This window comes from Phalacrocorax aristotelis, chromosome 5 (genome assembly GCF_949628215.1).
Source record: "Phalacrocorax aristotelis chromosome 5, bGulAri2.1, whole genome shotgun sequence".
Taxonomy (NCBI): Eukaryota; Metazoa; Chordata; class Aves; order Suliformes; family Phalacrocoracidae; genus Phalacrocorax; species Phalacrocorax aristotelis.
This window is the reverse complement of record NC_134280.1, coordinates 58,449,622-58,464,545: the sequence shown is the minus strand read 5'-3', so window position 1 is coordinate 58,464,545 and position 14,924 is coordinate 58,449,622. Positions and strand designations below refer to the sequence as shown.

At 44.2% G+C, this 14,924-nt stretch overlaps 1 protein-coding gene across 2 annotated transcripts in view; it reads left to right on the top strand.

The window, feature by feature from the left end:
- SCUBE2 (signal peptide, CUB domain and EGF like domain containing 2) overlaps window positions 1-10,161 on the top strand; it is a 47,749-nt gene extending 37,588 nt beyond the window's left edge. For both annotated transcript variants that reach the window (XM_075094778.1, XM_075094779.1), the window contains exons 18-22: window positions 642-803; window positions 1,956-2,153; window positions 2,753-2,905; window positions 4,014-4,093; window positions 6,505-10,161. In XM_075094778.1, coding sequence (XP_074950879.1) covers window positions 642-803; window positions 1,956-2,153; window positions 2,753-2,905; window positions 4,014-4,093; window positions 6,505-6,657 — 746 coding nt within the window. In that variant the 3' untranslated portion in view covers window positions 6,658-10,161. The remainder of the gene's footprint in view (window positions 1-641; window positions 804-1,955; window positions 2,154-2,752; window positions 2,906-4,013; window positions 4,094-6,504) is intronic.
- The last annotated feature ends 4,763 nt before the right edge of the window (window positions 10,162-14,924 follow it).

Genomic DNA, 14,924 nt, shown 5'->3' with positions numbered 1-14,924 from the left:
TATGCGTCTAGCTAATGTGATGAATTGCATGACATGATGAAATAAAGCAACAGCAGATCTGGTGGAGGTGGCTGTACCCTGAGTCATCGCCTGTTGTTGCAAGACAGCATGTGATCACGAGGAAGAAGGCAATATCACAGTTTAGTCACTGATATTGATGCAATGTGCCACTTGTAGAGGGCCAGTGTCTTTCACCTCTGCCTGTTGTAAGCTGATCACAGAGGTATACTAGGATGCAGCAGCAATGCACATGCTGCTTGGCATAAACTAGCAGGAAAGAAAGGTTTAGTTAGTATTTCACCTTCCAAATCAAATGTCAGTGGCTAGACCATTTGTTAACACACTATTCTACTTGGTGTCCTCCTTACAAAATCATGGTGGTTATACACACTCCTCTATATCTTTTATTACTACTTCTACACAGAACTGCTCTATAGTGTTGCATTTGGGATTTCGGAACTTGCACAAAGTGACCTGATAAACTAAAATCTGTTCAATTACCTCAGCTTTGTTACCCTCATAGTTTATGAATATGGCATTTCAGATATTGAAATTATACTAGGTCCTATAAAAATCCATAAAATCACATTCTAATGTTCTACTGACACTTTAACCATGCTGCATATTTAATTACTCTCCAGTTCAGTGTTCACCTGGCCATTTTTATAATACCACAACTCACCGGTGTATTCGCTGCACAGTTGGGACATACCAGCCTGAGTTTGGACAAAATTACTGCATTTCGTGCCCTGGAAACACCACTACTGATTTTGATGGGTCAACAAATATAACACAGTGCAAAAGTAAGTACAGCAAGATGGTTTTGATGATACCTTACAAATCAAAAGACTGGGCCATTAATATTCAGAGTGGCCCTAAGGGCAAAATTTAGCTTTGCTCCAGGGAGCTTGGAGAGAAGGCAGTGGTGTTTTTCCTCTTTTGCTGCCTGCCTGCATCTCATCCCACATGGCTTACTGATGTCCATGAGAGACCATTTCTGCAGACTGGTTCCAACATTCTTGTTAAGGTAAATGATGATTGTGTCTTGCCAGTTGTTGCTGGGTCTTGCTATTAAGTCCTTTCTCCCATGACACAGCAGACAGAATTTGTGTTCTTGGCACCCGGATTTCTATCCCTTCTATTAAAAGGCATGGAAGTTGGTTTACAAAACTTAATAGCTCTAGTAACCATTTCTTCTTAATAACAACTTTTGAAAGAGGCAATTACAAAGAGAACCACTGTTCTGGATTATGGTAGCTGTAGTGTGGGAAGCTGAGGGTAAATTAAAGAGGGAAACTAGAGGGCAGAGAGGTGACTCCTCAGAAGAACCTCTGGAGACACATACATACAAAGAAATAAGTTTCTGGGAACTGCATGTGTCTCACTTAAGGAATCCTTTCCCTGGGCATGTCACACCAACACATCACTGTTACGGTGCTGTTGTGCCCAGACCCTTATGGCCACATGGAGTTGGGGAGCACAGGCAAAGCTTCCTGCACTGGGTTTCACCCTCTCTTACTGCCAGCAATATTGATCTGTGCAGAGAAAGTGCCTGCTATACTCCCTATTTTGTGCTGCTGCAAGCATGGTGCCTGAACAGAGCACCTCAGACTCCAGTTAGACTTCAGATGATGCCTGGTACAAGCAAGTGGACCATCCTTGCTTTACCATTTCTGTGTCCTCATATAACTGCCTTGCTGCTTGGCTGTGGCTTGGTTGATAGCACCTGCTGTGTTAACAGGGACTAAACTGTATACCTCAACACTGATTAAAACACACAGGTAGAAGCAGGCAGCAGCGTGAAGTGAAGCTGGCAAAGAGAACTTTACCTGCATCAGATGCAAACAGAAAAGTTTGTGCCTCTGTCACCCATGTACTCCTTCTGCAGGGACTGTAGAGAGAGCTGTAGGATGACCTCACTTTGCCCAGTCTTGCATATTGTATTGCTTTTTCAGATAAGCAATGTGGAGGTGAACTGGGAGATTACACTGGATATATTGAATCACCAAACTATCCTGGGGACTATCCTGCAAACACTGAGTGCACCTGGAATATTAACCCACCGCCAAAGCGCCGTATTCTAATTGTGGTTCCAGAAATATTTTTACCAATAGAAGATGAGTGTGGAGACTACCTGGTGATGAGAAAAAGCTGTAAGTCTGAAGTATCTACTGAGGCATATGATATCTATCTGAGTGTGCAACACAGGTTTCTCACATGCATTGCTGTTTACATAAACTAAATGTAGACTGGCTGGCCTCTACTTAAGAGCATAAATTTCTTTAAACGACAAATTAAGAAATCCTGTTTGGTGATGCTGCTCCATAGGTTCAGGTGAGACAAGAGTGCAAGGCTATGATGAGTTAGTGAACTCTGAGAGAAACATTGTTAGGAGGGTGTAGGTGGTTCAAGCTAACTAGTCATGAATTATGCTAAGCAATTCTAGCCTGGGTTAGGAGAAAGGAGATACTTGCTAGTCCTTACAGGTGCCTGATGTGTGAATAAACAGCTTCAGTTTGTAGTATAGACACTTCCCTCAAACAGTAGATTGTTTTTTAGGAAAAGGGAAAGTACTCCTTGACCAAGAATTCGCTCATTGATGGCCGGCCATCCACTGATGGCCTGCCACATTTTGAGGAGTTTTCTTAACACCACCAAATGTTTCTTGTTATGGTAGTTTAACCTATATTCTAATTGTTTGTTAGTATGAAGCATTGTCAGATAACTGCCTATTTTGTGTTTTCTTTGAAAGCTTCTTCCAACTCAGTGACCACGTATGAAACCTGTCAAACCTATGAACGCCCTATAGCTTTCACCTCTAGGTCTAAGAAGTTGTGGATCCAGTTCAAGTCGAATGAAGGGAATAGTGCCAAAGGATTCCAAATTCCTTATGTAACGTATGACGGTAAGCAGATGTGAGCAGCTGAGCCTGCGTGGACTAGTACAGCTGCAGCAGTGCAGAACTCCCTGTGGACTCCTTGACCCTGCTAAGCAGCAGTGTAACCCGGCGCTCTCAGCAGTGTCACTATGAGTCTACTTCCAGTAGCTGTTTTCATCTAAAGCTAGTTTAAGGAATTCTGCATTGCACTGCAGTCTTAAGTGCCACCAAATTTCCGGTCTTCCACAGACCTAAACAAAGAGCTGCGATTCTGGCCTCCGACCTGTAAAATGCAGAGCTCAGAGCCAGAATCTGGGTTTTACGCATTTTTGTACCTTAGCCATTCTGGGTTGCTTCAGGTGGCAGCAGAGTGCCCCCAGTTAGAAACTGGGCAGAGCCTAAGTGCCTCTGGTTTATTGTGGTGTTGTTACCATCTGTAATCTAGTACTGGATAGCAAAATATCTATATCAAAAAGAAGCTTTAAGGGCAAGAGTTTCACCCTGTCCTTGTCAGAGTCACCAGGAGCGATACTGGAGCTGAGGCTTTGCACTTCAGCGTACGTGATGTGACAATGATATGGCATGTTTCTGTTCATGCTGGATTAATTATGAAGGAGTCATCCTCACTGTGGTCTACAGAGTTTCATCCATAGAGAAAAATAAATTTTTCAGGGGACACCTCTCCTTTTGAAGCATTTCAAGTTTTGATTGACTGGGGGATTGCCTTTTAAGAAAACTTCTTCTTACCTCTTTTTTTCCCTTCTTGCTGTAGAAAGAAGTCAATAATAGGTTTTGGGTATTTACAGATATGTTTTTGCAGTGCCATTGGTTTGAAGCAGGCTAATTCATTATAATATCCACTACAATCCTGGGTGCATTTTGATTTCTTTTGCTTTTGACAGATTGATCCTGAGCAGCTAAGCAGAGTACACTGTTTCATAGTAAACAGTATTCGTAGTTTCTTTACAGAAGAGCATTTGGAATATTTTCTGACTGCTAATATGAGGGCCAAGTACCACTGGTTCTTTTGGGGGTAGAGCTTACAGGGGGTAGGGCTTATGTGTGTAATCAAGGAAGATATTGATTATGTAAGTGCAGTGCACCTTCAAATTACTCTTTTATGCATTCCCCATAGAGGATTACCAAGAACTAATAGAAGACATTGTTCGGGATGGTAGACTTTATGCATCTGAAAATCATCAAGAAATACTTAAGGTATATTCCTTCCACTAAACATATTGATTTTGATTGAAAATGACAATATTTTGTGCCAGTGAGGTTGCCTCCTGCTCTGTGCAGATCTGTTTCTTGGTGCACTAGACGCATGCTACTTCAGGGAAGTAGGGTGAATCAGCACATCCTGATTTGGCAGAGCAATGGGTATAAGACCGTTTGTCTAGGGGTATTAAAGGTGGATGAGACCTACTAGGGGAATCTGTGGTGAAGATAGCCCCTTGAGCCTCATGTAGGCTGTGCTGGAAGGAGATGGTGCAGCAAACTGAGGGACATGGGATTTAATCTCTTGGAGAAGCACTTGGTGCTGCTACTTGTACCCTGTAGATCAGCGATGGCTTTTCCTCTCTGGGCAAAAAAAAAAAAAAAAAAAAAAAAATCTCTGTGGATTTCAATTCTCTGACCTTGGTTAGGGGACAGTTGCATGGGCAAGTTGAGTAGATGTCATCCAAAGTAAACCTTTCATTTACTGGATATCACAGAATGACAGAATGGTAGGGGTTGGAAAGGACCTCTGGAGATCATCTTGTCCAACCCCCCTGCTTGAGCAGGCACACCCAGAGCAGGGGGCACAGGAATATGTCTAGGTGGGTTTTGAATGTCTCCAGGGAAGGAGATTCCACAACCTCTCTGGGCAGCCTGTTCCAGTGCCATAACCCTCAAAGTGAAGCTTTTCCTCATATTCAGGGGACCATCCCGAGTTCCAATTTGTGCCCATTTCCCTTTGCCCTGTCATTGGGAACCACTGAAAAGAGTCTGGCCCCATCCTCTTGACACCCACCATTTAGATATTTATAAGCATTGATGCTATCTCCGCTCAGTCTTCTCATCTCCAGGCTGAACCAAACCCAGGTGTCTCAGCCTTTCCTCGTAAGACAGACGTTCCAATCCCCTGATCATCCTGGTGACTTGCTTGAGCAGTTCCCTGTCCTTCTTGAATTGGGGGCCCAAAACTGGACACAATACTCCAAATGTGGTCTCACTAGGGCTGAGTAGAAGGGGAGGATAACCCCTCTTGACCTGCTGGCCACACTCCTTTTAATGCACACCAGGATACTGTTTGCCTTTTTGGCCACAAGGGCACAGTGCTGGCTCAGGGTCAGCTTGCTGTCCACCAGTACTCCTAGGTCCTTCTCAGCAGGTCAATCCCCAACCTGTGCCAGTGCGTGGGGTTGTTCCTCCCCAGGTGCAGGACCTTGCACTTGCTCTTGTTGAATTTCATGAGGTTCCCCTTGGACCAGTTCTCCAGCCTGTCCAGGTCTCGTTGGATGGCAGCACAGCCTTCTGGTGTATCAGCCCCTGCTCCCAGCTTGGTATCATCAGCAAACTTGCTGAGGTTACACTCTGTCCCTTTATCCAGGCCACTGATGAATATATGGAACAGGACTGGACCCAGCACAGACCCCTGGGGATCATCACTAGTGATGGGCCTCCACCCAGACTGTGCTCCATTGATCACGACCCTCTGAGCTCTGTTCTTCAGCCAGTTCTCTCTCCACCTCACTGTCCACTCATCTAACCCACGCTTCCTAACCTTACCTATGAGGATGTTATGGGAGACAGTGTCAAATGCCTTACTGAGGCTGAGATAGACAACACCCACTGCTCTCCCTTCATCAACCCAGCAAGTCACACCATCATAGAAGGCTATCAGGATGATCAAGCATGATCTTCCCTTGGTGAATCCATGTTGCCTACTTCTGATAACCTTCTTGTCTTCTACATGCCTGGAGATGACCTCCAGGATGAACTGCTCCATCACCTTTCTGGGGATGGAGGTGAGGCTGACTGGCCTACAGTTTCCTGGGTCGTCCTTCTTGCCCTTTTTGAAGATTGGAGTGACCTTTGCTTTCCTCCAGTTCTCCGTACCTCTCCTGTCCTCCACGACCTTTCAAAGATGATGGAGAGTGGCTCAGCAAGCATATCTGCCAGGTCCCTCAGCACTTGTGGGTGCATCCCATCAAGTCCCATGGATTTGCGAGGATCCAGTTTGCCTAGGTGATCTCTAACCCAGTCTTCCTCAGCCAAGGTGGAGTCCTCCTTTCTCCAGATTTTGTCTCTGTTCTCTGGGGGCTGGTCCAGTGTTTGTTTGTTTTGAGGTTTGTTTTTCTTTTGTTTTGGTGTTTCGGTTTGAGTTTTTTTTTGTTTGCTGTTATTGGAAGTATGAGGAGGGGAGAGACCCTGGTGCTGCTAATGATAAATGTCAAACTCTAGTGACTTCCCTGGGGCCTGAACATCAGCCTTGCTCCACTAGTTTCTGAGCCCCCGAAACATTAGTACTTGGAAAGTAAAATGTGCATAATCTTTTATGAGTTAATCAATCATTAAGCTTTGGTAATACTGACCCTAACTCCTCTATGGAATTACTGTAAAATCTGCTTTCCTTTTTTTAGGACAAGAAACTGATAAAAGCATTGTTTGACGTGTTGGCACATCCACAGAACTACTTCAAGTACACAGCCCAAGAATCAAGAGAGATGTTCCCAAGATCCTTCATTAGGCTGCTGCGCTCTAAAGTTTCCAGATTTTTGAGGCCTTACAAATAGTTGGCACTGTACTTAAAAAAACTAACCAGCCCTAGGCATGCACAGAGGGGTTGTGGTAGGTGGGGCTGCTTTCTGTGTTTTACACACTGGCAGAGAAAATCCAGGGAAGCTTGCCAGCTCTGTTCTTGGCAGTGTTTGGCTTTCTCAGCTAATATAAATATTTTGGTGAACAGAATTTTGATTCCTTTCCAGATAATGCCTTTTGGATACCAAGGATACTTCATGGGTCTCTGAATTAGACACTGCCCATAATTTCTGTAACTGAATGGTGCCAAGCAGAAGTTTGTAGAGCTCTGCCCTGTTGCTTCATCAAGTAACTCTAAAAGCTAATAAGGACAGGCAGGCTAAGTAGTGTGGTTTGGGATGAACTCTGGGCTGCCATTAATGCATGTTACCTCAACAAAGCTGGGTTCATGTTTGGTCTTGCTGAAAGTGAGAACGAGATTGATGTGTCTCTTAACTTTTGCTATGCAGGAAATTCAGAGCTAAGATTGAAATAGTTTTAATTGAAACCAATGAGTCTGAGAATTGCACAAGGTGTAACTTTTCTCTGAACTATATGTTGTATGAGGCATCATACGGAGGAATAAGCAAAGGGTTGAATATTAGCTTGAATGCTCTGGGTCTGGATCACACTGTGTTCATACTAATGATGTATTGGTTTACATGGACTGATACCAGAATAAAACCAGGGCACCACAGTAATGGAAAACAGACCCTGACCCACAGGACGCTTCCATTTTGGGCTGGCTGCAAATGTTACAACACAACAGATTCCTTGCTAAATCCCAGTGCTGTCCCTGTCCATGTGCCTGGGACAGCACGAGGCATTGACTCTTCAAAATAGTATAAAATTCTGTCCTCTGAGCACCTGCAGTTGAACACACAAGCCCCATTTTAAATGCAGGCTTTGCATAATTATGCTCTTGTACATCACTTTTTAAACATCTCTACGGTTCTTACATTAGCCTCAATCCTTATATTCCTTATCTTGTCTGAGCACCTTGCAATGACCTTGCTGAGCAGAGAAGGGATGCTTTCCCTGTCTTGCTGGAGAGAAATAGATGTACAACCAGATTGTGGCCGCAGAAGTCATCTACGGCAAAATGATGTTCAAGATTCCCAGACTCTGTTCTTTTCCTCAGGTTGTGTTTCTTATGTGAGAGAAGGCTAGTCTGAAAGGGCCCGTAGGGAGAACCGTGTTGACCAAAATGTTGGCTTAGTAATTTTCTGTCCATACTCTACATTACATCACTGTCCTCTGGCCATGAAAACCATTTCCTCAGTGTAATGTACCTTCTGTCTTGAAGGAAGATGGCCACAGTCCCACTCATTTGTGGATGGACTTACGACCTCTACATTTTGGTCACTGGCAGTGCTGAGTGGTGCAGTGGGCGCCAAACTTCCTCTGTGTGCCCCCTTAGGAAAGGTACCAAAATTTCACAGTGTAGCCAGGAAAAATGCTTCCTTTCCTAGGATCTGAAGTCAGATCTCCTTGGGTTTCATTGCGTTGGTTTGTGGTATTTAACTGTAGTATGTGAATACCACAGTCACAGTGTGACAGATGAAACCCTCATCAAGAGCCAGGGTCTGAATCACTTCCCTACACTGTTAGGAGCAAATTAATATTATCAAATGCAGCCTTGCTGAACTGTCATGCTACAGCAGACCTGTTCTGTGGCATGTGAGGCAGTGCAGCCTGTCATGTGGTAAGGACACATCTTGGTCATGGTGTGAGGGGAAGGGGCAGTGGCCTCAGGCCACAGCTGGGAGCAGAGCCTCTCAGGATGGGGTGATGTGATGCTGTGTTCCTCTTGCTACTGCCCTGAAAGAATTGCCGTGGTCTGGGCAGAGGAGGGAAATGGCTTGTGTTGCTGCCAAGAGAGAGAACTGTGCCCTAGCTGGCTGCACTGGGGCTCTGGCTCCAGCTTGAGAGCTGCTTGTGGGTTTCTGTGGCAGGGTGGTGAGCACCCATTCCAGGAACAGTGCTGCCAGGCCCGTGGCAAAGGGGAGCAAACAGGCTTGGTGCGGAGGAGGGAGACAGGGGGTAAATTAGCAGAACGGAGGGGAAGGAGCCCAGGTCCTTGTGTGTTCCTGGCTGCTGTGCTTCATCCTGAACAGGGTCTGTGCTGCCTTTGTGGGGAGGAAGGATGGGTTATCTGGAAGAAAGTATGAGGCAGTGTGATTGGACAGAGGAATGGCTAAGGGATGCCAAAACAAGAGGAAAGATGGTGAGAAAGGCTTGCTACTTCTGTGGTGAAGTGTACTGTTGTGGTGAGATGCCAGGAAGGTATTTCAAGATAGTTTCCCTCTGGCTGCACAGCCCCCGCCTCTCTACTCTTTGTGGCTTCCCATGCCAGATGCATTGTGTCAGTGAGTTGCAATGACCCACCAACCATCTCTATGTGACAGTGGAGCACTTTGAAATGGGTGAGATGCTGCAGTTCTGCTCTGAGCGCATGGGTGAGTTAGAGGCCTGTTGGTGGGGCACTGAGGAGAGGACTCTGGTGTGTCAGCTTCTGGCCCAAGCCCAGCAGAGTGGCTTTGCTGTGGGCTGTGTGATCTCTGCCAAGGGAAGCGAGCCAGGTCTTGCTGTATTCCCTCCCAAGAAGGCTACAGATCTGAACATTTCTGGTTTGTGTTGCTGAGTGACACACAAATCGGCGTCATTGGTTTCAACAAGGGTTCAGGGAAACAAAAGTTGTGAAACATGCAAATATTTTTAATTGGTGAAATTGGGCTTTCTTGCTCTGTGCATGAGTTACTGACTTGAGCTCTGGATTTGTTGCACTGCACCTCGTCTTGTAGGCATGCTGATGTAGCTCTGCACAGCTGCCCTGGGACCAGCATCTCGCCTTCGGTCTGTACGGTGGATTTCAGCTTTGCTTCTCTGTTGCCCCCGTGTGCATAGGCCATTTTCATTGTTGTCTGTGGAAGGAGAGGAGCCTATCAGTGTGGTGTACAGTCCAAGGCTGAGGAGAAAAACCTGCCCTTTCTTGAAGAAGAGTCCCTGTTGCTCCACAGCCCTGTTAGTTTTCTACATAAAAAATAAATGACTCAGAAGCACTTCTGTTACCCTTGATCTAACATTATGAATCAAAATTTCCCCTTTTACTGTAGATCCTGTGTGTGCCGTAAAAAGTGAAGAGGGAATTTTTGCCATCATAAATATTGGGAGAAGTGATAACTGTTGCAGAATGTTGTAACACTTGGCATTGTATCTTTGTAGTGATGGTAGTGGCTCTGTAGAAATTTTAATTTCTACTTTCTGTGTGGTTGTAGACTGATGTTATTTTTTGGCAACAAAAGACTCAAAAAATGTTTAACCTTATAAAACAGGATTTAGCTTTTGAAATAATAATAATTAACGTTAACTGGATGACATAATGTCACCTACATGAGATAAGCATAAAGATCTTTTTCCTGATTGTAAATTAATGTAAAATGTTTCAGACTGTTACTCTTAATAACTGAGAAATAAACCAGTTAACTTGTAGTTGCATGAAAACCTCGGGTAATATTTTTAGTTGTCTTTGCTGTGCTAAATAATAGTTTTGTGACAAAATTAATGGTTGTGTAGCAAGTTATCTCACATCAGATAGACTGTATCCTGGGAACATCTGCTTACCATAGCGCTCTGTTCCATGTAATATATTATGAACCTGCATCTATACCCCAAAAGATACAATTCTTCATGTAGTTAGTGGTGCACACATTTCTGGATAGTATAATACCAGAATTATTCTGGTATTAATTCTAATAATTAGGCAAAAAATGTCTTCTATGAGATGAACTGGGGTCAATTGGCCTGTTGTAACCAGCTGAATGAAGACAGAATAAACCACTTAATGTAACTCCAAAGTATTTTATTACTTTGTAGATTAATCTGATTTTTTCTAAAAAAAAAAAATTCCAAACCCCCTTGTTTAGATGTAAAAATAATAATTAAAAAAAACCCAAAACAAAAACAAGGTGAAAACCTGTGTTAATACACAAGTTCCCAGAACATTTTTAAGGTTACACCATAGTTTCATCAGAGCTTTTTATTACGTCAACTGACTTCATTTCTTAGAATTAAAAAATAGAATTAAGTCATAGGAAATTATAAATTAGTTGATCCATAATAATTTTTAATACTATTAAAATTTTTTATTTTGAATTTTTAATTTATTGTTTTATTACTGTTTTTCTGTGATACTATGTTAAGATTATTAGTTAATCCATCTTGAGTTAATCAATTAATCAAACTTTTATAAAAATAATCCCAATATCTTCTCCTTAATTTATTCAATTGTTTGTTTGGTCCTTAGCTTCCTTTGATCACAGTGACAAGGACTGATTTGTATTAAACTGAATGTAGTCTTCTGAGTGAATTTGGCACGGTTTTGGAAGATAGAGGTCATCGAAAAGTATGATGACTACAGGCTAATCACAGCAGAAAACTGTGTTATTCAAATATTCTTCCTAATACTGCCACCTGCTAGGTTGCAGTGATGGACACATGAGCACTCAGATACACTCCAGGATGGGCAACGTCAGTATGAACTATCTTGTGAACTCCCAGGACAGCAGGAGTGGAAATTCTGGCTGGGACCTTTGGGTGCTTACATAACACACATAAGTAATAGTGGAATATAGAGAGCAAGACTTGAAGCTTACTTAGATCCAAGGAATCAGAAGTCTGATGTGGGGAAGCAGGAAGGAATGTGGTATTATGATAATCCTTGGGAACAGAATGCAAGTAGTGGTCCACAGATATTTCTAAATTAAATAAACATAAATGCAAATGCATTTTCTATCATGCATATAGATGGCCTCCTGTAAATACAATAGATACTGAATGTAAAACCTGTCACAACTAAAATGTATGGGTACTTTCTATCTTCCCTTTTAATGCTGCTCCATTCAACTGCTCCTTGTGTTTGTGCAAGGATGCTGCTGTAGGAGACAAACAAGTACTTCTTAAAGAACCTGAGCCAAAATCAGGGCTGGTACAAGTAGGTTTGTTTTTTGGTGTCCCTGGAACCAACCTGCCCTACAACACATCTTGCTACTGCCCATTTTGAGCAATTCTTCTGCTCATACACAAATTTTTACTCTCTGTTGTGGAGCTCTGCTGTCAGCATAGAACACCCATGAGCAGTGATGCAAATATAGCACCTGTGGGGAAAACAGGAGGAGTTAGGGAGTATTCAAGGGACAGATTCCTCTCAAAAGGTAAATTTGTCTAGTTTCTCTCCAAGTCAGTGCAAATTATGTATGACTTTCTTCATGTTGCTCTTTTAAACTACCTTATTAAACCACTTGAAGTGTTAAAAAAAGAAAAGAAAAAAAATCTTTCTGTTTAAATATATATCTTAGTGCAGCTGTTGCTCTATTTAAAACAAATTTTGAAGAGTAATAAAGTTTTTTGAAAGTCCATGAAGTAAAGCCTGTTTAGTACACAATGAAAAAAAAAAGTCAGCAAAGGTTAGCTTGAAATCTTTTTCCTTATTGAACATGTCTATAAATATAGAATTCATTAGGGAAACTCCTTTACGCTGGCTAGCTGCTAAACTCTATCTAATGCAACTGAAGCCTGCTTTTTTCACTAGGAAGTTTATTCAATAGGCAATGTAGACTTACAAACCTCGATATTAATCGCATGCCATGAAATTTCTTATCTGTGGCTGTTCTGGGGATCAGGAAATAAAGGGGTTCATAGTTTTAAGGACAGAAAAAAGTTGCATTGGAACCTGAAATATTCTGAAGTGGTTAGGTATGTTAAGTACACACATATGTGTGTGTGTCTGGATATATATGTGTATTTGACAATAACGTAGCCATGTGTGCAATGGCTGTCATGAAAGGATAATGCAAAAAATAGAGTTCTTGAGCAGAAAAAACAACAACAACAAAAAAAAAAGCAGCAAGCTGGCCCAGGATGTAAACCTGGGAGGAGTGGGATGCTGGGCAGGGTGTGTGCAGCAAGCTCTGCATGTAGGTGCCTGGTCAGGCATGGCGCTTGCTGGAGGCACTGCCTCTGGTTCCTTCTGTGCCTGCCCACGCCTCCCCTCACCCTTTTTGGGGGCAGCCACCTGCAGTGTAATGATGAGGGGCTTGCTTTCTGCAGCCCTCCTGAGCCTCCAAATGACCTGCCCTGGCAGCGGGCTGCTGCCTTGGGGTGAGCCAGGGCCCTACGTGAGCACGGACAGGGCTGGATGGCCTGGAAGGGCTCCCCAGGCACCCTGTGCTTGGTGCAGGGGGTGTGTATGCTGGCTGCAGGCATACACAAACGTGTGCCCAGGTGAAGATGAGACAAGGAAGTCTCCAGCCGGGAGCCTTAGACATGTGTAAAAGCGTGGGCAGGGCAGGGAGCAGGCAGTGTATGGCTAGGACAACATGGGCACTTGATGCTGTCAAGCATTACAGCTGAGGAGCCTGCTGGCTCATTATTGGTGTGCTGGCAGCCCTCAGGGGCTGCTGTAGGACCTGCAAGGTGGGGTGTGTGTTATTTGCAGTTTTCTGTGTTTATCTACATGCCCCAAAAACAGCAGGCAAGAGTTGGGGTTAAGCAAAAGAGGCTTCAAATACACTTGACACTTGCATTTGGAAGTACCAAAAGTCCTTTAGTTGTGTGCTATTTGCTGTCAGTGTGGTGCAGCAGGGAGCCAGAGAGTTTGCTCTGGATTTAAAGCCAGAGGTTAGGAGTTGCTTGTCACTGTGTTAGCACTAGCATCTGCCTCACACCCACTTTGTGACCAGGCTCTGTAGCTACATGTGTCCTGTCACCAGCTGGAAGACCTGTTGCAAAATACCAGCTCAGCTGGCTTCTGGAGGTGCTGCCTGGGGTAAAACCCAGCCATGGATAGCAGCTTAGGGTAAGAGAGAGGATCATGATTTTTCTGGGGTTTAATGTGGAAATTAAGAAAGCACTGTAGAAAACTGGGAACTCAGCATCTCTGTCCAGAAGCAAGCCTGTCTGTGACACAGCCCTGCTCATGAATTTGGGTGGCCCTTAGTTTGCTGTTACTGATGTAGTGCTGGTGTGAGGGGCTGTGTGGAAAAGCTGAGAGGTACCATCTATTAAAAACAGGACTAGCAGAGAAGGGCTCAGGGGGCCTGAGTGGCTTACACAGCATAACTCTTGCACCCCAGCTCCCGTAGGTGCTAATTCTCTCAGCAAACTTACAAAAATAAAACCCTGAAAAGGCTCATCCATGCTGAGAACAGCAACTTCATTCAGTGGAAGAAGGAAACTTAGCTCTAGGAACTGAATGCTCAACACTGCAGGCATTGCTGTCTTCCTCAGCTAGTCCAGAAAGTCCCTCAGCCAGTGCCTGTGGTGCGAGATGGACGCAGCAATGCTGAAATAAGCACATTACAGATACCTGCCCCAGCTCTGTACAGGACACATGTCCAACTTGACCGTTTGCTCTTGGAGTGGATAAGAAAGGCCCATAGCACTGTGTCCCAGCAGGATGCATTTCCATGTGCAGTAATGGAGAAGTAAAATCTGATGCAGACAATGGCCTTGCTTAGGGATGCTGTGGGCACATGCTCTGGCACATCTTCAGATAAGATGCTAGAGCTTTGTCCCTCCCTCAGACACCTCTCAGGGTCCATTCTTGCCTGGCATATTGGGGAGGGGCTCAAATAAGGAGATTTTTGAGGACCTGTGGAGATGTGTTAACGAGGCATAGGTTGTGGTGGCCTACATGAAGGTGCTGTTCCTGGGGGTGTTGGCAGACCGAAGCGCGCTCTGTTACCTGCCCTGTTTGTGCTGTCAGCGCCACAGGGCACAGGGCTATGCCAAGGCAGCAGGGTACCATCCACAGGGCTCCCCACGAGAGGGCAGCATGTGGCTCTAAGAAAGAAAGAAAAAATGCTGTTAAAAACCATGCTGACAAACAGTTTTGGGTTAGGCCTTCTGTAACATGCTGACAAACCATGCTGACAAAAAACCATGCTGACAAACAGTTTTGGGTTAGGCCTTCTGTAACAGGAGGCCTAAAACAAAAAGTCTGCTGAAACGTGGGGGCTTCATTAACGCAACAGCTCATGGTGTGCTTCTGTCTTCCTGCACAATTTTTGAATGTACCGAGGAAAAGCATCTTGCTGTCTTGGGCTGGCTTCAGCGGCTTTGGTGGGATCTGAAGGAATATTTCCTGGTCTGCTGGCAACTGTCTGCAGGACACATGCGCCAAGGAGTGACATGTTCTGGGTAGATGTAACAGGAGCTCCAGGCAGCTTTTCTGCGGGCATCGGTACTCTTAGCCAAAATACAC